The 21266-nt window shown below is 37.8% G+C and overlaps 1 protein-coding gene across 2 annotated transcripts in view; it reads right to left on the reverse strand.

Moving 5' to 3' along the window:
* The window catches only part of SYT1 (synaptotagmin 1), a 232570-nt gene extending 227844 nt beyond the window's left edge, over positions 1-4726 (reverse strand). For both annotated transcript variants that reach the window (XM_062202061.1, XM_062202060.1), the window contains exon 1: positions 4561-4726. In XM_062202061.1, coding sequence (XP_062058045.1) covers positions 4561-4726 — 166 coding nt within the window. The remainder of the gene's footprint in view (positions 1-4560) is intronic.
* Positions 4727-21266: the final 16540 nt, after the last annotated feature.

Genomic DNA, 21266 nt, shown 5'->3' on the forward strand with positions numbered 1-21266 from the left:
AAGAGACAGACAAAAAAAAAAAAAAAAAAAGCATCCAAATTGGAAATAAAGCAGTTAAATTGTTCCTTGTGCAAATGCCATTATCTTATATCGAGAAACCTCTGAAGACTTTACCAACAAACATTTAAAACTAATAAAAGAATTCAGTAAAGTTGCAGGATACAAAATCAACATACAAAATCAACATTACTTTATGCATTAACCGTGAACTATTTGAAAAACAATCAGGAAAACAATCCCATTTATAATAGTAAAAATAAAATAAAATAATACTGAAACTATAAAATATTGATGGAAGAAATTGAGGAAGATGGAAACAAATGGAAAGATATCTTTTGTTGACCAAACAGAATTTGCTTTTTTTAAAAATGCACACACCCCAAAGTAATCTACATATTCAACTTAAGCCCTATCAAAATATCAAAGACATTCTTCAGAAACAGACAAAGATCAAAGATCAAAATTTATATTAAACCACAAATACCTTGAATAGCCAAATCAATCTTGAGCAAAAAGAACAATGTGGAGGCATCACACTACCTGACTGCAAAATATACCTCAAAGAGAGAGTAACCAAAACCAAAAGGCAGTAGTGTAAAATAGACATGAAGACCTATAGAACAGAAGAGAAATTCCAGAAATAAATTCATGTATTTATAAATAGCTGATTTTTCAACTTAGTGACCAAGAACAGACAAGAGGGAAAGGACCATCTCTTCAGTAAGTGCTGTTGGATAACTGGAAATCCACATGCAGAAGACTTAAATTAAATCCTTACTTCCTATCATACACAAAAATCAATGGAGAATAGCTTAAAGACTCAAATTGATGAAACTAGTCAAAGAAAACATAAGGGAAAAGTTCTATGACATTGGTCTAGGAAGATGACTTTTTGGCTATGGCCCCAAAAGCACAGGTAACAAAAGCCAAAAGAGACAAATGAATTATATTAAATTAAAAAGCTTCTGCACAAGAGAAATAATCAATAGAGTGAAGAGACAACTGAAAGAATGGGAGAACACATTTGTAAGCTATACATCTGATAAGTGGTTCATATCTAAAGTATGTAAACAACAAAAACAACTCAAAGAGAGGAAAACAAATCATCTGATCAAAAGGAATAGAAACTATTTTTTTCTTTAAAGTTTATTCGTTTAATTGAAAGGCACAGTGAGTGAGAGAGAAGAGAGAGGGACAGGAGGGAGAGAAAGGAGAGAAAAGAAGGAGGAAAGGAGGGAGAGAAGAGGGAGAGAAGGAGAGAGAGAGAGAGAGAAAGAGAGAGAGACAGAGAGAGAGAGAGAGAGAATGAGAATGAGAATGAGAATGAGAATGAATGCCACTGCAGTCAGACATGTGCGAGGCCTCAGCCAGGAGCCAGGAACTTCATCCTGGTCTCCCACCAGGGTGGCAGGAACCCAAGTACTTTGGCCATCACCTGCTGCCCTCCTAGGTGCATTAGCAGGGAGCTGGATCAGAAGCAGAGCATCAGAGACTTGAACTGGTACTTCAACACGGGATGCTGGCATTGCAAGTGGAAACTTAACCCACTGTGCCATTACACTGGCTCCCTCAATAAACACTTCTTAACAGATGATATATAGTTGCCCAAGAGTTAAACTAAAAATTGTTCAATGCCACTAATCATCAAGAAACTACAACTCAAAACCACCATGAGCTATCATCTCACACCTTTTAGAAAGGCTATTATCAAAAAGACAAAAGGTAAATGTTGGTGAAGATGTAGAGAAAATGGAACCTAGCATGTTGTTGGTGGGAATGTAAATCAGTACAGTCATGATGGGGAACAGTATGGTGGCTCCTCAAAATTTAAAAATGGAAGTACAAGATGCGGTAATCCCACTACTGGGTATGCATCTTCAGGGAACTCCATATCAAAGAGATATTTGCACTCCCCTAAGATTTGGAATCAACCTATGTCCATCAGTGTATGAAATGGATAAGGAAAATGTGGTACATATACATAGTGGAATACTTTTCAGGCATAAACAGAAATTTTTTTTTTTTTTTGCAGTATGGATGAATATGGAGGACATTATATTAAGTGAAATAAACCAGGCACAGAAAGAAAAAATATGCATGAGCTTATTCCTATGTGAAATCTAAAAAAGTTGATAACATAGATGGAAAGGTTTGGCTCCCTCTTTGATATGTGGGACACCCACAATATTTGTTGAGTGTAAAATAGTAAATACTGTAGGTTGGGAAGGGTGGCAGGGAGGGGAGATAGAGAGAGCTGGGATAATGGATTCGAAAACACAGATAGAAGAAAGAAGATCTAGTGTTCTGCAGCATGGTGAGGTGACAATAGTCCACAACACTCCACGAAATATTTTATGAAGAACTACAAAGGAGAAGCTCAAAGGCGCCAAAGAAATGATGAGATGGAAATGCTAATTACCGTAATCTGATCAGCACATGCTATATGTCTTGAAATATCACACTGTCCCCCATAAATATGTACCATGTTAATCAAAAAATGTATAAACTTCTTGTGGAATGTATAAACAATAAATTAAAGCCATTAAAATGCATATGTGGCAATTTTTAGAATGTTCTCGTAAGAGTAAGCAGATGTACTTTCTTCGCTGTCTTCATTTTCATCTTGTCAGGAAAAATTGTGAGAGTTTTAAATGGCCAAAAATGATGATTTAGTGTCTGGCCTAGAGCATGCTTTTTTATGCTGTCTTGTGTTGTTTTCAAGTTGTTTTACAATGCTGTGAGTGAAGGAATTGTTAATAATGCAAACAAAGCCCTATCACATAAATGCAATGTGCAGAGGAGATGAAACTGATATTGCAGTGGTAGTGATCAATTTTTCACCTGACTGTAGGTTCATTTCATCATTCCTGATGGACTGTGGCTATGCTTTTTTAAAATAATTATTGAACAGCCCTTATATTTAGAGATCCTATTTTCAAAAACATTTATTTTTTACTTGTTTGACAGACACATTCACATAGAGGAGTGGGAGACAGAGAAACAGGCAGAGAGAGACAGAGAGCTCCCATCTACTGCTTCTTTCCTAAAAGGCTTGTGATAGCTAGAGCTGGGCCAGGCTGAATCTGTAAGCCAGGAATTCAATTCAAGTCTCCAGCATGGTAGGGACCCAAGTACTTGAGTCATTACCTGCTGTCTCCCAGGATATACATTAGTAGGGATCTGGAATTGGGAGCAGAGCTGGGATTTGAACCAAGCAACTCCAATATGGGCTGTAGCATTGCAAGCAGCAACTTAAGGGCTAGGCCAAATGCCTTTCCACCTGTATGTCTTTTGTTTTTCAAACTAACTGTAACATTTTACTGGTTCCATCATTAATTAACATATTAAATAAAATCTTTGCCATTGAAATATATATGTAGAGAGTAAAATGGCTGTTACTGGGGGCTTGGGATACTGCGGGTAGGGGTGTTGGGAAGGTGTTGCTCAAAGGATGAAAAGTTTCATCCAAAATGAATCATTTCAAGAGGTTTATTTTGGGGGTGAGCCTAGTGGCACAGTGGATTAAGCTGCTGATTGGGACACCCACATCCTGTATTGCAGTGCCAATCTGAGTCCTGGCTATCCTGAGGTGCCAATCCAGCTCCCTGCTCATGTGCCTGGGAGGCAGCAGATGATGGCTAAGTTACATGAGCACCTGCTACCCAAAAGGAATACCTGGATGGAGCTCCTGTCTTTGACCTGGTCTAGCACCAGCTGTTGCAGGCATTTGGGAAGTGAAACAGCAGATGGAAGATTTCTCTCTCTCTCACTTGGCTTTTCAAATAAATCAATCTTTAAGAAACACAATGGCTTATTTTATAACATGGTAACTGTGGTTGGTAATATATTGTATTCTTACAAATGATGAGAGTAAATGTCAAGTGTTTTCACCACAAAAAATTATAATTATGTAAAGTGAAGCATAGGTGAATTAGCCAGATTTAGTTAATCTATAGTGTCTATTTTCTTCAAAACATCATGATGTATATGATCAATACATACAATTTTAGCTGTCAACATAAAATATAAAATTAAATAAAGGCCACTGATCTGACTTCATGCCACCATCATATTACTAAACTTAGAAGTTTTTCTTCTTTTAGTGATAACAAACAAAATTGTAAAAAACTGTGAAAAGCAGTTTAAAATATTGACAAATGATAGCAAGTCAAACTTACAATTTTGGGAAAGTAAATAGTACCTATTGTTTAGGAATAATCTTTATAATGGAATTATTTCCTACATATAAATCCAAAGTAAATAAAACAACCTATAAGCATCAATATTGTTTCGAGAAATGGACGTTAAAGAATACTTTAAAAAAACCTACTTAAACACAAGATAGAATTTTTCATAAACTGGATTGTCATGTATAAAGCTCATTTAAAGATAATAAGGAAAATATTTCATTTCCAAACATATTCTATTTTATTATTGAGATACTACTATCCAAATTACTATAATCAAAAATCAAATGTTAAGCGGAGTTCTGTTTTTTTCCTCTGCCAGTGGATGATTTTCAACCCCTTATTTTTACAAGTAACAATATAAGATACTCACATGGAATTTTATGCAGCTCATTCATAAACTTCTCCTTCAGCTTAGAAAAAGCATCTTCCTTTCCTTCCCCAGGGCTGGCTGGTTCTGTGGCATTATGTGGTACAACAGTTGCCACGGTGGTGACTGGCGGGGCTGCCAGTGCCTCGTGATGGCTCTCGCTCACCATTGTAGGTTCAGGTGAAACTGTGAAGGGAGGGAAGCAAAGGAAAAATAATTCAAAATGGTTTAACTGACCCCACATCAAAGGTATATCAGAGATGCAAAGGCTGCAGAGGCTGCACCTGCTCACTGGGTAAATAGTTTGTCATTAGCATATCACTTTATGTTGGTTCATGAAATATTCAAGGAACACTGCGAGTAGAGAGTTCTTTCCCAGAAGGTAAGACCAGTGACTGCATAGCATTGTCTTCCAACAATACTACGTAAACTATCAAGTCCATTAATTATTTATATAACCAATTGGTGCTGTGTGAATTTATTCTAAACTACCTTGCCAAAATACATATGAAACAATTATCAACAAAATATAAGGCCCAAACTCTAAATATTTTGTATTTTCTAAAATGGAAAAAGAAATGAAATATTTGTATTATAAAGATTGATAAGTGACAGTATACATTCAAAATGTTAATGACTTTTAAAATGATTATAAATACTATTATAACATTGATAGTTTAAAGTGTCATGAACATTACATGGGAAATGTTCCTTGAATATCATTTATTGATGGTTAAGTTTTCCTCCCATTGTTTCACTATTCACAGTAGACAATATTCTGATCAATATTTGACTTGTTTTGCTAGGTGATCTTTTTCTCAAGCCACTGCAAACGTGTCATGATTTACTCTCTCAATATATATCAAATCACTGATGATGAAACATGACTTGTCTGTTTAATCATCTTAATTTATTTAGCTTGATTACTGAATTATTTTATTCAATTAATTTATTCAATTATTTTAAGTGTCATTTTACCTCCAAAATACTCAAAAGCAATTAATCCTTAAGGTAGTCAAGGAAAACATATTAGCCTAAAAGAGCCTTCACCACAAGAAATTAGTTCTCTTTTTTAGGCTTTTGATTTTTCACTGGTAACATTGACATACTCCAAAGGAGTAGAACTTTAGCCTCGAAGTCAAAAAAATCAGTTCTAGTCCTTCAGTGGTTAAGTGAATTTTTACAAAGCATTTGATCTTTTCATTTATTCATTTTCTTAATTGTGCACTCCTGGCACAAACTGGGTGAAACTATTGATAATGAAGATGCCTTAACTTTTGTATTTCATGTGAATCAGCCAGACTAAAGTTATATAAACATGTGCCTATGTACAAAATGTTAGTATACATATTCAAACAAGGACTCCTTCCTGTGAGGTAAGAATTGCAAGATGTGATACACATTATTACTTATCATTACAGGATAGCTGAGGATATTTGAAGAAATATGGTTTACTGTGCAATTTTAAAAAAGCAGTTAAATCAAAATAGCTAAGTAATAATAGTAGCATCATTAGATTAAAGAACATTGCCTGCTTTTCTGTTTAACTTCTGTCCCGTTCTAGAAGTGGGATGTTGGTGCTGTTCAATCAGAATGACTTTCAACTGATAGCTGCAAGTGGTAACACATTTATTTCTAGCCTTTGTGTGCACAGATGGATCAGTCCTTTTCTGGTTGAATCAAGTCATTAAATATTTTTCATATTTGTGTAACTTAATTTAAAATATTTCTAAGTATAATTTAAAAGATAAAAAGTATAGGAGAAAGTGAACTTTTGCTAAAGAGGATCAATATTTAAAAAACGTGTTTGAAGTTTACTTGGTCTTAATTTTTTTTATGAAAGCATAGAAAATTTTTTAAATTTCCTGAAATACTCATCTTCAGACATAAGGTATCTTTTGAATTATTCAACAAAAAAAGCTATAAACTTTTGTCACTCAGCGATATATTTTTTCAAATAATCAAGAAAAGATTATAAGAAATATGGACAAGGTTTCATGCAAACTGCTAGGAATTTAAAATTTTTTTTTCTAAAATACAAAAATACAACAGGCAGTTAAAATATGCTGACAAAAGGAAGCTTAATTTTTATTTTTACTCCTTTATATTTTGAGATAATATTGCTTAAAAATAGCAAAACAAAGAATAGTTGCATGGTTCTTGAAAAATTCATATTTATGGAAATAAGATACCTATCAAAAAGCATTCTTTTGTGGATGGAAAACCGAGCTGAATGTTTAGTTCTGGCTAAAGGGATGACTTTATATTCTTTTATGTATTTTTGTTCATGTAGCTTTGTTTGCTATTCAGAAAAAAAATACTCAAGTCTTCGTAAAAGCTAACAGTTACTGAGCACCTGCTATGTCAGTTAGAAATATGAAAGTGTATAATTCTCTTCTACACCCATGGATAGGTATAATTATTATAGATGAGGACACTAAAACAGAAGGAGGTTATACAATTAACTCAAAATCCGACAGTAGTCATTGCAATGAGGATTGAACCTAGGGGCCTTGGCTGCTCTAACATGAAGGGATTTACACATTATGAGACAAGTGTCATCGAGTCATGCATTTTGAAGTTTTAAGATGCAACCTTACATTACATCATAATCCAGTATACACAGTCTGCCTGTATATTATATACTGAACAAAAGTGTCACATAAATATACTTGCCCCTCCCATATGCAAAATACTCTGATTTATTCATTTCTACTCTGTTCATTTCTCCCAAGGCAATCTAGCAGTACCTCCAAATTGTGCACAGTAGTTTCGCAATCCACTAATGGTTTGAAATCTGCAGTTTGCAAAATGGTTATAATAAGGGACCTGTTGGGATACAATAACCTAAATGGGGCTAATAGCAAAAGAGCCATCTATTAGGCATCTATTGTGTGTCAAAATATTATCATTGATATTTAAATGCAAAATCCTTGATTTCCAAGTAACTCAATCTTTTTTATAGAGGAAACTGGGATGTGGCTCTCCCAGCATTAAGTGACTTGTCTCACACAGATTTAGCCTGATCCAAAGTTACTTCAGGTGTCTAGTAATAACATTTATATATCACTGAACAACTAAATCAGTACTGGAGAAGTATTTGTACTTCCTCTTGAATCTATTTGCCAGTAAATAGAAAACACAAGTCAAGAAAAAGCACAAGTAAACAGATTGCTTAATTTTAGAGGTATAATTCTTCAAGTGCAATTTCCCTGGAATACAACAGGGAAAATATTACTGAGTAGAAAAATAAACACTCTACTAAAAGAAAACTTCAGCGTGACAATGTGGGCAAGCAATTCCAAAGGAAGAAAAACAAATCCCCTACCCCTGATAAAAATCCAAGAAACAGGCTGGCACCGCAGCTCAATAGGCTAATCCTCCGCCTAGCGGTGCCGGCACACCGGGTTCTAGTCCCAGTTGAGGCACCGGATTCTGTCCCGGTTGCCCCTCTTCCAGGCCAGCTCTCTGCTGTGGCCAGGGAGTGCAGTGGAGGATGGCCCAAGTCTTTGGGCCCTGCACCCCATGGGAGACCAGGAGAAGCACCTGGCTCCTGGCTTCGGATCAGCGCGGTGCGCCGGCCGCAGTGGCCATTGGAGGGTGAACCAACGGCAAAAGGAAGACCTTTCTCTCTGTCTCTCTCTCTCTCACTGTCCACTCTGCCTGTCAAAAAAAAAAAAAAAATCCAAGAAACAAAAATAAGAAAAATAAGAAAAATCTTTAATTTCCCAAATTAACAAACTGAAAACTATAACCATCATGAAATAACATTCATTCATAAATTTAGCAAAATATGAGAGGTCTTCAAATAGTTCGTAGAAAACGCATATTGTGAAGAAAACCTATGTATGAATTTCAAAGTTCATATGTAAAATGATAAATTTATCTTTTTAAAAGAGATTTATCTATTTGAAAGACAGAAGAAGGGGGGGAGAGAGAAAGAGAGATAGAGAGTGGAGAGAGAGAGAGAGAGATGAAGGAGACATCCTCTGCTGCTTCACCCCCTAATGGCTAAAACAGCAAGGTCTGGGTTGAAGTCAGGTGTCAGGAACTCCATCCTGGTCTCCTACATGGGTGGCGGGGGCCTAGGCACTCAGGCAATCTTCTGCTGCCTCCCCAGGCACATCAGCAGGAAACTGGACTGGAAGGGGAACAGCTGGGACTTGAAGCATTGCAAGTGATCACTTTAACCACTGTGTCACACTGCCAGGCCCAAATTTATTTATTTATTTTTTTTTTGACAGTCAGAGTTAGACAGTGAGAAAGAGAGAGACAGAGAGAAAGGTCTTCCTTTCTCTGTTGGTTCACCCCCAAAATGGCCACCATGGCCGGCGCGCTGCGCTGATCCGAAGCCAGGAGCCAGGTGCTTCCTCCTGGTTTCCCATGCGGGTGCAGGGCCCAAGCACTTGGGCCATCCTCTACTGCCTTCCCATGGCACAGCAGAGAGCTGGACTGGAAGAGGAGCAACTGGGACAGAATCTGGTGCCTCAACCGGGACTAGAACCCAGGGAGCCGGCGCCGCAGGCGGAGGATTAGCCAAGTGAACTGTGATGCCGGCCCCAAATTTATCTTTTAATTCCATTTTTTTATGAACTTTTTGGAGTCCCCTTGTGTAGAGAGTGAAGGTGAGAGTACAAGCAACTGGGCTTTGGGAAGGAAAAAAGATTAGAAAAATACTTTATAGACACTGAAGTAACAGAATGTACAAAAATCTTATAGCAGGTCTCAGCCTTCAACGCATCTCGATAAAATATTAATCTTACACGGATGTACAAATAATATAATACAAGGTATTTATAGTAATACTATTTATGATACTTGAAGGACCAGCAATTCTTCAGAGAGACTTAGTTACAGTGATAAAACTATCTACAAACTTGGAAATACATGAGACATTATAAAAAGTGAGAAAGGCTGGAGGGGCCAATGCTTGTGGCACAGTACGTAAAGCCGCCACCTGTGACACAAAGCATCCCATATGGGCACCTGTTTGTGTCCTGGATGCTCTACTTCTGATCCAGCTCTATGCTAATGGCCTGGGAAAAGCAGTGGAAGATGGCCCAAGTGTTTGGGCCCCTGGCACCCATGTAGCAGCCCTGGAATAAGCTCCTAGCTCCCGGCTTTGGCCTGGCCCAGTACTGGTTGTTGTGGCCAATTAGGGAGTGAACCAGCAGATGGAAGATATCTTTTTCTTTCTCTGTCTCTCTGTAACTCTGACTTCAAACAAAATAAAATAAATCTTAAAAAATGAAATAAAGAAAAGAGGCTGGAAAAATGCAAATTAAAAATGTCAGCCTTGTGATAGAGTGTTCACTTTCACCCTCAACCTCAACTGTTTACATTTCAGTATCAGAAACTCAAATTATTCTAAAGTAAAGAAGGATAAGAACTCTTTCAAAACTGTTTTGCTCTTGAGAAATTGAATGCTGTAGAGCAGGTTTAATTTCCTAATGCTAAATTTTCAAAAAAAAAAAAAAGCTTTAAAATGTAATTAAGAAGTTAAATCTCAAGAGTGAACAATGCAACTACATATGTAGTGAATTTATTATCTAGAATGGCCACTGGTTAAAATATAATGTAGACAAAAATACTAAGGTATCATAAAGGTTAAACTTTTGTGGTATAAAATGAGGAAAATTAGGACTTTTGGTTGCCATGACAACTTCCCTCTGTCCCCTTCTATTTATTCTTCTTCACAGGACTTTAATTATGTCTATCTCTAGATCTACAAATTGATATAGATTTCTTGGCTTATTTAGTGAGAGAGCCTACTATACTGCATAAACATAATGATCCTAGAGAAAGTACTATTTCCATCTCTATTTAGTATTGTGTTTTTAAATAGCGTGCAAAATTAAGGAGCCAACAGGAGCAGGCCCAAGGAATATTGAAAGAAATTATTATTAAAAATATTGTTACACAGCAAAGCCTCAAAATCATAGTAAATCTCAAATAATTATTTACGAGCTTGGGGACTATTGCAGAACGTGCTAGAATGTGGAGGGCAGAATGTAGTGATTCGACGATGTCAGTTTTCCTTGATCTACAATAGTGAAGCTGGAGTGCACAGTGGATGCTGTCTACACACCTTCTCCCCTTCAGCCCCTTCAGCCTCAGAGAGTACTGCCTACTGACAGTTCATCCAAGCATCCCCTCCCTAAGAACTGCCCCCATGCTCACTGCAGCCCAATTCACAGCAGCTAAGATATGGAGTCAACCCAGATGTCCATCAACTGTTGACTGGGTAAAGAAATTACGGTAAATATACACCATGGAGTACTACTCAACTGTCAAAAAAAATGAAATCCTCTCTTTTGCAACAAGATGGATGCAACTGCAAACCATTATACTTAGTGAAATAAGCCAGTTCCAAAAAGACAGATACCATATGTTTTCCCTGCTGCAAGGTAACTAACAGAGTCCCTAAAATGTAATGTATTGGAGTGAAATGGACATTTTGAGATGTGATGATTGTTTACAGACCTCGTCTCTACTATTGAGGAACAGTGTTTTTTTCTTCACACTATTTGTTGAACTCTTTTATTTAGTATAGGGTTAACCTTAGGATCATTAGTAAACGGAAAGTAGATCTGTGTAAAAATTCAGAGTGGGAATAGGAAGGGGAGGAGGAAGAAGGGTTGGAGCGTGGGTAGGAGAGAGGGTAGGGTGAGAAGTATCACTATGTTCTAAATCTGTATATACACACACACACACATATATATGAAATACATGAAACTTGTATAACTTACAGAAACAAACAAACAAACAAACAAACAAACAAAAAAAACAAAGACTACCCAGGGCCAAAAGGAGTTGCCTTGCACAGGGTAAAGCAGTTCTCCAGGGCCAGCTCTCATCCCATAACTGGTGGATGCTGGGTAAAGGCCCAGTTCCTTGCCTCGTGTCTTGAACAACCAAAACCTGTTAGTGCACTGTACTTCATCAAGCATCTCCCTGTGCTCAAACCTGCTTCCTTCAGCTCTCACATGGAAAGCATTCCTTAGTAAACCAACTCTGACTCAGGACAGGTTCCCAGGGAATCTAGTCTGTGACAGATTTTTGGAAAAAAAAAAAAAAAGAAAAAGAATGCGTCAAAACTTTCTTTTAAATTGTTCCCAAACCCTAGGATCCTCAGGCAGTAAGTGAAGTCTAGCAGCACATCAACATCTTCCCCACGTTCGCAGGTGTTTCAACGCCAGGCTTGAGGCATATCTTCTCTCTAGTTCAAACATGTAATTTCTCTTGAGGGAAGCAGAAGGAAAGCGAGAGACTCTGTGTCCCTGTCGTGGCAGAGAGGAGCTGACTTGTGGAGATAGTTTCATTGAAAGGGCTGTCCAAGAAAGGCTGATTTTCTGGTCTTAGAGCAATTGGAGGCACAGCAGCAGGTGCCCAATCTAAAATGCAAAGGCACCTGGAGTCATTCTCGTTCTGTCTCTCGGGCTTTCTCATCTCTTCAAAAGAGGTCTGGGTACTTCCACATACAGCCTATTTATCAAGTCGCAGAATCCTTCAGCTGTGTAGAGAGAATTTTGCCTACGAGTATGCTTTCCAGGAAGTATTTCTTATTGTGCTTTTGCAAACTGTGTGTAAGTGGGGCTTCATCACTTTACTTTGAGGACAGAAATCAGCAGTCATTCCCAACCCCAGAAATCCCATATTACAAAGATGAGCAGCTGTTGGAAGAATGTGGGAGGGAGGGAAGGGTGTATGCTCACTGACTACATTTCCTAGGAACCCCCTTTACACCTCTCAATTTTCCTCCCTTTTCTGGTCCTGTGGAAGTGCTAAATGCTTGCTTCTCTCTTCTAAAATCGTCTCTTTGCACCCTTGTAAGGTGTGTGATTCCTCTCTGATTCCATTTTTCTCTTTCTCCTCCTTGATCAAAATCTTCTTATCTATATTTTCTTCTAGGAACCTGTTTTGTCTTCTCAGCACTGTCTTTTCTTCCTTAGTGTCATCTTCCTTTTCCCTTAAGGGGAGAACATTAATTATTTTTATTTAGATCTCACTTATCACACATTGGGTACTTCATTATATAACGAGTGTTTACTGAGCGTATGCTTCGTATGGAGTCAGAAAAGAGAAGAGTTAGAGACCAAATCACATCAAGTCACCAGCATGTGAGCTTCTGCTTGCTGCTGCTTCCTTCCATGAAAAGGTGAGTTAGGTGGTTTTGCATTTGGCCTAATGGTTGAGATGTTTGCATCCACTACTGGTGTGCTTGGGCCTGAGTCCCAGTTCCAATTCCAGCTCCCTGATAGTGGGGACCCTGGGAGGCAGCAGTTTAAGTGATAGAGTTCTTGCCACCCATGTGTTAGACCTGGGTTGAGTTTCTGGCAACCAGCTTAACCTCCAGCCTGGGGCCTGTGGGCACTTGGGAAGTGAACCAATGGGTCAGAGTTTGCTTTATCTTTCTTTCTGCCTCTTTTTTTTTTTTTTTTTTTTTAAAGAAAAGTGGGAGTTAGGCCAATAAGAATCTCTCCCCAGGGATTCCAGTTATAAAGTACTCTGAAGAGGTGGAGGCATAGAGAAAAGGAGAAATCTGCTCCTGATCTCAGAGCCAGGCTTCCAAATGCAGCTGCTTGGTCCCAGAGTTCACATCTGTGAGCATCCCTGCAGTTACTGTGATTCCAATGGCCTGGTTTTCAAGCCCTCTCGCATTTTTAGGACATAGTATCCTGCTTATATCTTACCTATGACAATCTAAGTATTTGTTCCTTATAATCAAAAAAACATAGTGAGGAATAAAATGGACTGTGTTGATTTGCTAGGCCTGGTTAGTTTCTGGAACGTTTATACTTATAGCCAGGGTAGTAAATTCTATTACTAAGTCTTTGTTCTGTATTCCTAACTGTTGTCTGTGGAACAGTGATAGAACTGACAAACTTGAGTGATGTGGGGATTCTATCACACAGGCTTAGAAAATGACATGGAGAGTAACTGCTAGTTGAGTGATGGATTAGAACCTCAACTGACTATAGTATTCCTTTAATTTTTTTTCTTTTACACTTTGCGCTTCTCTGAAATGGGGACTTCTCTTATTTCTGTGGCATCTAACTATCACTGCCTGCCAGGCCCTGATGTCATTTAGGTGATTTGGTTGCTATTGTCATTGTTGTTCCAGTCAACAAATCATTTAAAGGTGACTTAAGTAAGGGGTTGGAATCCTAGTTGTTTTCTGAAGCCATCTAGAAGCTTATACCATTACAATGAGCAGAAAGAGGGTCAAGCAGGTTAGAAGATTTGAGAGGCATCAGTAAAGCCATATTTACAAAAATGCTTTCTCCTAACACCACTGATGACACCAATGATAATGGTATGTAAAAAAGATGAGCATAATCAACTCTGCACTGATTTAAACATTTTAGCAAACTATTAGCCAAGTGATCTTGACTTTGCCTACCTATACTTTATGCACAAGGGTAACATCTTCCTAATTATATCTGCTCAATCTTCCAGTTAGTACAACATAGAAATTCAAGTGAAAACATTCTTGACATAGTTTAGTTTTCAATATTTTTTCTTATTAGTACATAAAATAATGGTGCATCTCATCATCCATGTTTTTAAGAAATACATGTTTCCTAAAGAATAGAGAGAACATGAGCGTTGTTTATAGATAATGTACTATAAAGTAACAATCTTTAAGCAGAATTTCTCATTCCCAGATCAAGCACAATTATATGTAATAGTTGTAGCTAACGTAAATCAGAAGAACTAGTTAAAATCTAAACAGATTCCGAGTCAAGTGAAAACTATGTTCATTACGACATCATTCTCCCCTTCATGGAGACTATTCTCTATTATGGAAAAGAAAAGAATGGAAACAAATTAAACATCCAAGTCAAAACCCAAATACTAAACTATTGAAACAATGATTCAGAAAATCAAAATGTCTTACAGAAACTTGAAAACTTCTCATCTATTGTTTTAACACTGTTTTGCTAAATATGACTTATTATGCAAGCATTTCTCTATTAATGAAATAGTTTAACACTGCTGTTTCAAAAATCACATTTATTTGTAAAGTGACACTCAGTAAAGGGGAAATTTTATGGCTTTAAAGGCCTCCTAAGATTTTAGTAAAAATGGCAATATCTTAATCAAAAAAGATATCAAAATAGCTTTTTCAGATGCATTATAAAGACTTCTAGTATATTTTGTTGTGTTTTCAAAATGGTACAATAAGGGTCAAAGTCACTCTTCTTTTCCAAATAGGAAAGGTAGACATGAAAACCTAGAGATGGAGTTGAAATCTTCCATGAATCAACTTGACATAGTTTTCTAAAACTATGCTCACTGTGTATAATATTAATTGAAGTTCCCTTCCTTTAACTTTGGCACACTAAGATGAAACCAGATGCTTTTGACAGTTATTGAAGAGACAGCTTAGCTGGATCAAGCCAATTGGTTCTCAAAACACTATCTATAGAAGCTACAGATAAATAATTTGAAATTTCCATTCTTCGCTGCTTAGCTGAAACTTAGCTCTGAACTCGTGCTGTTTCTGAGCTGCAGGCACTTTCGAGAAAATCTAAGCTTGCAACTCAAAGCCCTCTTCTATCACACTGTGTTCAAACTGTCATTGTTTTGTCAAACAGTGAAGAAAAGCTTTGAAATCAGTCTGTACGCCATTCAGGTTGGGGCAAATATGATAATGAAAAATGCTAGTGTCTGCCAGTTAGAAATGGTATATTAATAAATAAACATACCTAGCACTTTTAAAGCTCATACTATTAGCCAGATGGTGTTACAAGAGCTTTAAATATACACGCTCATTTAATGCCCACACGAGAAACCTCACAAGTCAGACAATATGATTATCTCTCTACTAAAGATGAGAAGGGTTACTGCACAGCTAGTAAGTGGTGGTGCCGGGATTTGAATTAAAAGGCTAGCTTCAGAGTCTATGAAATTACGTCTTCCTAATAAATGAGTAGATAGATGTTGATTGAATGAATAAATTGTATGCCTACAATGTGGCCAATATATTAGGAGCTTTAAATAATTCTCAAGCAGTTCATTGACCATCTGAATGCTTGGGGCACAGTTGTACACACAGATGGTTAAAATATAATGTGATATTTGCTGTAATAGAAATAATTATGGAACACTGCACCCAGAGAAGACACCACATAGAAAACTTGGAAATTTAAAATATCTTTGTAGAGCAGGACCTGAAGACTAAGTTTATATGTCAAATATGTCACATATGAAGTATAACGGGCGGTAATTTGCTTTACTTATACTCAAATTCTTCCAGGACATTAATCTGGGTACACAGGACACGAATAGAATCTACAATCTATGAAATAATAGTAAAGGAAGACTGTGTGCCAGTTGCTTACTGAATAGCTATTCCTTTCTTACAATTTAAGATAATGTATTCCCCCCCCCCCCCCAAACAACTACTGCTCTAGAGAGATCACTTTCTAGAGCCCATCTAATGGCAAATTATACTAATGTATATGGCAGTCATGGTGATCTACTCTTCTTGCCAATGGCTGCTTTGGGAAGGGCATATGATCCAGCTTGGACCTAGTCTGGTATAAGATGAAGTCTGTTGGCTGCTTTCTGGAGAAACGCTTCTAACTTCTGAAAAGATGTGCACAGAAGTGAGTATCTCCTCTGCTGGACAGTGGTGTGTTTGCATCTGGTACCTGGAACTGCTTCTTGTGGTGCTGCGATCATGCAAAAGTTTTAGTGAAAGAGAAAGCTAATACTTTATAGATGGCAGAACTTAAAATTGGAAATAACCAACCTGCATGATGGTGTTGTTGCTGTATGGACCAACCCTATTGTCATCATACCTTGGGATTTCTTGAAATGCGATATAATACATTTTCCTTATGACTTACCCATTATGTGTTCCATTTGCTCATGCTAATGCCCAAAAGTAGCATGGACAAGTACTTCATTATCCATTTTCAACAACAGAAATAAAATTTATTCTTCTAAATCCTTATTTTCTACTATATTAACCTAATTTTGTCTTACTATTACATTTTATCTGTGTGTGCCTTTGACCCATGGCTTTTAATTTTTAATAGGTCTCTGAGATACTTAGTACGTTTTCTCCTGTTTGGAGTCTATCTGTTCTCCACATCTTGTATATTATGGTGAAGTCCAGTGCCATGAACTCTTTAGTGATAAATCTGAATTGAGTTGGTTTGAAATGTAAAATTGGTTTTGAGATTGGTTTAACCTACTTTGGAAAAGTGTAGGTAGCATTCTAATTTTATACATTATATTCAAACGGAATGCTCTACCTTTTAATTTGTCCATCATTAATCAAAGCGTGTAAATGAGGGAAAAGTGTTGAATTACACAACTCGATCCTTTAGGAGTATTTCAGAAGTGCAATGTGGGAGGTGAAGAATTGGAAAGAAAATTTGTAAGGCAGGTCCTGGATTTTTATTGTTACATGGCATAATCTACATAATTTTTTTCTTTCCTTTTATTAAAATATTTATTTATTTATTTGAAGGGCAGAATTACAGAGAGAGAGAGAGGCAGAGGCAGAGACAGAGAGAGAGTCTTCCATCCACTGGTTCATTTCTCAAATGGCTGCAATGGCCAGAGCTGGGCAGGTCTGCAGCCAGGAGCCAGCAATTTCATCCAGGTCTCCTACATGGGTACAGGTACCCATGTACCTGGGCCATTTTCCTGCTGCTTTCCTAGGTGCATTAGCAGGGAGCTGGATCAGCCCATATAGGATGCCCATATGGGACTTGAAGCAGTATCTAAATGGGACTCCAGTGCTGCCGCCACAGCGCAAGACCACTCTACAGGTTTCTTAATGTGTTTCTTTCACTTCTTTCTTTCCTCCTTCTTATGCTTCTTAAAAAGAAATAATTTATTTTCTGTATTTACAGTAAACCAAGTGTTAATAAAATTAAGGATACATCCAGGAAGAATTGTCCTATCTTTTTTCTTGATAAATCCAGTTCACAACATTTTAGGAAAGTTGGTTTCAGAACTGATTTCTTATAAAATATCACTGAGTCACTATCTCACATTGAAGCATCATGTGAAAGAACCAAGTTTGATCAAGGGATTATCTGTGGCTTTTTAAACTTTTACTTTCAATTAAATCCAATGGCTGGAATTAATCTCTGTCTGAATGGCTCAATAATAAGACGGATGAATATATCGCCCTCTGGATCTTAGGGTTTAGAAAGAAGATAGCTTCCAGTTTGATGTGTGTTCTGTAAATGCCCTTTCCTTTGCATCATAAACAGGTGAGCTGGGCTTACTGTCAAGGACAATACTTGGAGTTAAATCATCTTTTCATTTCATATTCAGTAATTAGACTCTGTCATTGAATCAGCTGCAGTCATTCCGTAGGTCCTCTCTTAGAATTTTTCCACATTTATTGATCAATAATTTGATCTTCTGATTTGAAAGAAGAAAACTAAAATGTTCTCGGAAGGATCTTTACTGAGAGTGCCTCTTTCAAAGTTGTTAGATGTCTTTTATTCTCAAAAGGCCATATTGTTACAATTTGCAAACATTTTAATGGAGAAATCACCTCTATCTTATTGTAATACAACAGAGATAAGAGAACAGTTGTACATTTTTCTATTGTATAGTTCAAGACTGTCAACTAAACTTCTACGTCTGTTTCATCCTTCTGATTCTAGACCAGAATGCTTTTGATCAGAGACAATGTTTACATTTAGCCAGATTTCTTCTACCTCATTGATATGCAACTGCTTTTCCTTAAAATAGGTAATATTAGTAGTTGAATTTCATTAATATCTAATTGGCTAAGGAGACTTTTCTGAGGGCACACTATTACAAATTCATAGCTGGCTGTTACAGACAAACTAGCATTATTAAGATACAGTGTATACTGATGATATGAATAAAATATGAGCATTGATTTCAATCAACTAAAAGTCACCTATATTATAGAAGGTGAAATATACAATAAAATAGGAGACATGTCTTAATAAATTCTACTTGTTTATCAGAAATTTTTCTCATAGAAACCACTCAAAGCTTTTACAATCAAAGACATCATCACGGAGGAGAAAGCAGTCAAAGGTGTGCGTTGAGATTTTATGCCTTTACAAAGGGAAGGAATGAAAAGATCAGAAATGCTAGCGACACACAACACAATCACTGGAGGAAAATTATAAAGTCAAGCTGAAATACAATGAGAAAAATTTTTACCAAAGCAATTCAAAGTATGAGAATTGTCTACGCTTGAAGTAGAAAGACTGTGCAAAATATAGCTCTCCTAGAAAGATTAAAGCTCTAGGGTGAAAATAATAACATACCCAATGTAAGAATATTTTATAATAAAGTGTAGAAATTAAAATATTAACAAAAAGGGGGCGAGCATTGTGGCGTAGCAGGTAGAACTGCTACCTTCAATGATGGCATCCCACATGGATGCCAGTTCCTGTCCCAGCTGGTCCACTTCCAATCCAGCTCTCTGCTAATAGCCTAAGAAAAGCAGAAGTTGGCCCAAGTGTTTGGGTCCCTGCTGCCCACATGGGAGACCCTGACAAAGCTCCTGAATCCTGGCTTTGGCCTGGCCCAGTGCTGCCTGTCGCAGCTATCTGGGGAGTGAATATGCAGATAGAAGATGTCTCTCTCCATCTCTCCCTCTCTCACTATAACTCTTTCAAATAAATAAATAATTTTAAAAAAAATAAGTGATAAAACTCATCAAAGCTAGAGGCGTCTTTCACAAGCCAAGTGGAGGAGTAAAAGGAGCTGCTTTCTGTGAAAACATGAGAGCATGGCCAAAGCGAGAGGGATCTCACGTTTGACACCTGTCTTTTCTCGGCTACAAACAAGTGCATGTCACTACGACCATGAGCAGTTCTTCTAAAGAGCACACAACTTAAACATTTATTATGGATATGCTAGTAAGTGAGTAAGCACATAGCAAGTATTCAGCTGTCATTAAAAATAATTGTTAACGACAGTATCTTGTTCCTGTAGCAAATACAGCAAATACGTTCTATTTCAGAGTTAGATGCAAACAGCCCCTCATCCTCTGACTCTACGGGGGTTAATACTGCTTTATTTGCCATGTGAATGCAGAGGTGTGATGATGCCATGTCCAATCTCTAATTGACATTCTGGTATATACATCAGTCCCTTGTGAACTGGCTAGTATGAATTATACCAAAAGATGACCTTCATAACAATTTTGTAAGTCTGTCACTTTGAAAATCAGGTCTTTTTTTTTTTTTTTAATCTATCTTTCTGCTTACTACTGTTTGGTCACAATGTCAATACCAATTAGAGTCATAAAGAAATGACGCTGTCTCTTTCTCTATGGAAGTTGTTTATTTTTTCTCTATGGAATAGGATCTAAGTAATTTTCAGATTTATCCGATTTGAAATAAAACGGAAGCTGTTGCCACAGTTATCTTTTAGGACTCTGGATGGAACTGGCCAGAGCTTCTGAAGCGTGCGGGCTCTGGGAAGCCTCTGCAGCACACTCAGAGCTCCTGGACTGTTCACAAGCCCGTTTCCGGACAGTGCATACACGGAGTCACCCTGCTGACCATGAGCATGTTCCCCTGACAGCCTCCAGGAACTAATGGTACGGAGCTTCCGTGGCTTCAGAAGTCACAGAGGTAAGTTCTGAGGAAGGAAAAGAGCCAGGAATGGATCCAAAGATGACCACATAGAATCACCGGCTGGCGCGTGTCATAGCCCTTTGCTTCCACAATATATTTCCTTGATTTTTTTTTCAACCTTTTCACTATTTGTACTGGTTATTTATGTGGTTTATAAAAAAGCCTCCTTTAACATAAGTATGATATGGGTGGGAGGCAGGCTATGCTACTGAATTATGTAGATGAGTCCTGTTATGCAATGGATAAGAACATGGGTTCTAAAGATTTATTTTATTTATTTGAAAGAGTTAACGGAGAGAAGTAGAGACAGAGAGAGAAAGGTCTTCTATCCATTGGTTCACTCATCAAATGGCCATAGTAGTCAGAACTGGGCTGATCTGAAGCCAGGAGCTTTTTCCAGGTCACCCACGTGGGTGCAGGGGCCTAAGGACTGCTGCTGCTTTCCCAGGCACACTAACAGAGACCTAGATTGGAAGTGGAGCAGTTGGGACTCAAACCAGCACTCATATGGGAAGCTGCCACTGCAGGCCGGGGTCTGACCCACCGCACCCCAGCGCTGGCCCAAAGAACATAGGTTCTGAAAATAGAAATGTTGTCTCTGGGTCGTACACTGATTAACCTTAGTCTCTGCTGTGGATCCCTCCTAAACTGGGCATTCTCTTTCCCCAGGTCGCCTTTTCTCCGAATGGCCGTGTTGGCTGGGGGCTTGGTGGATATAATTATGGCATACTGGTGAGCAGGCTTCCTTCTGGATGCCTGACCAGGTAGCAATAAGTAGCATAGGAATTCCCTTAATTTCCAAGGGAAGGAAGGCATTTCTCTGGAAGGAGACAATCTTTTCTTGCTGACACAGCACTAATCCTACTCTCTCTTGTCATATCCTTTTGAGATTCAGAGAACCTGCTATGTCTTTTTGTCCTCAATCCTCCACCTAATATCCAGCGAGCTCTCATAGTGATTTTTAGCACCTCTACCTAAATGGGAGCCATTTATCCAGCTTTGATAGGTAATTCTCCATTAATGCTATCAATTACTCCACTGCCATCACTCTCTAAACAGAAAGCATTTGTTAGCATGTCAAGGGCCAGTTGAGGAAAATGGCTG

Source organism: Lepus europaeus, chromosome 10, assembly GCF_033115175.1.
Source record: "Lepus europaeus isolate LE1 chromosome 10, mLepTim1.pri, whole genome shotgun sequence".
NCBI classification, from domain to species: Eukaryota; Metazoa; Chordata; class Mammalia; order Lagomorpha; family Leporidae; genus Lepus; species Lepus europaeus.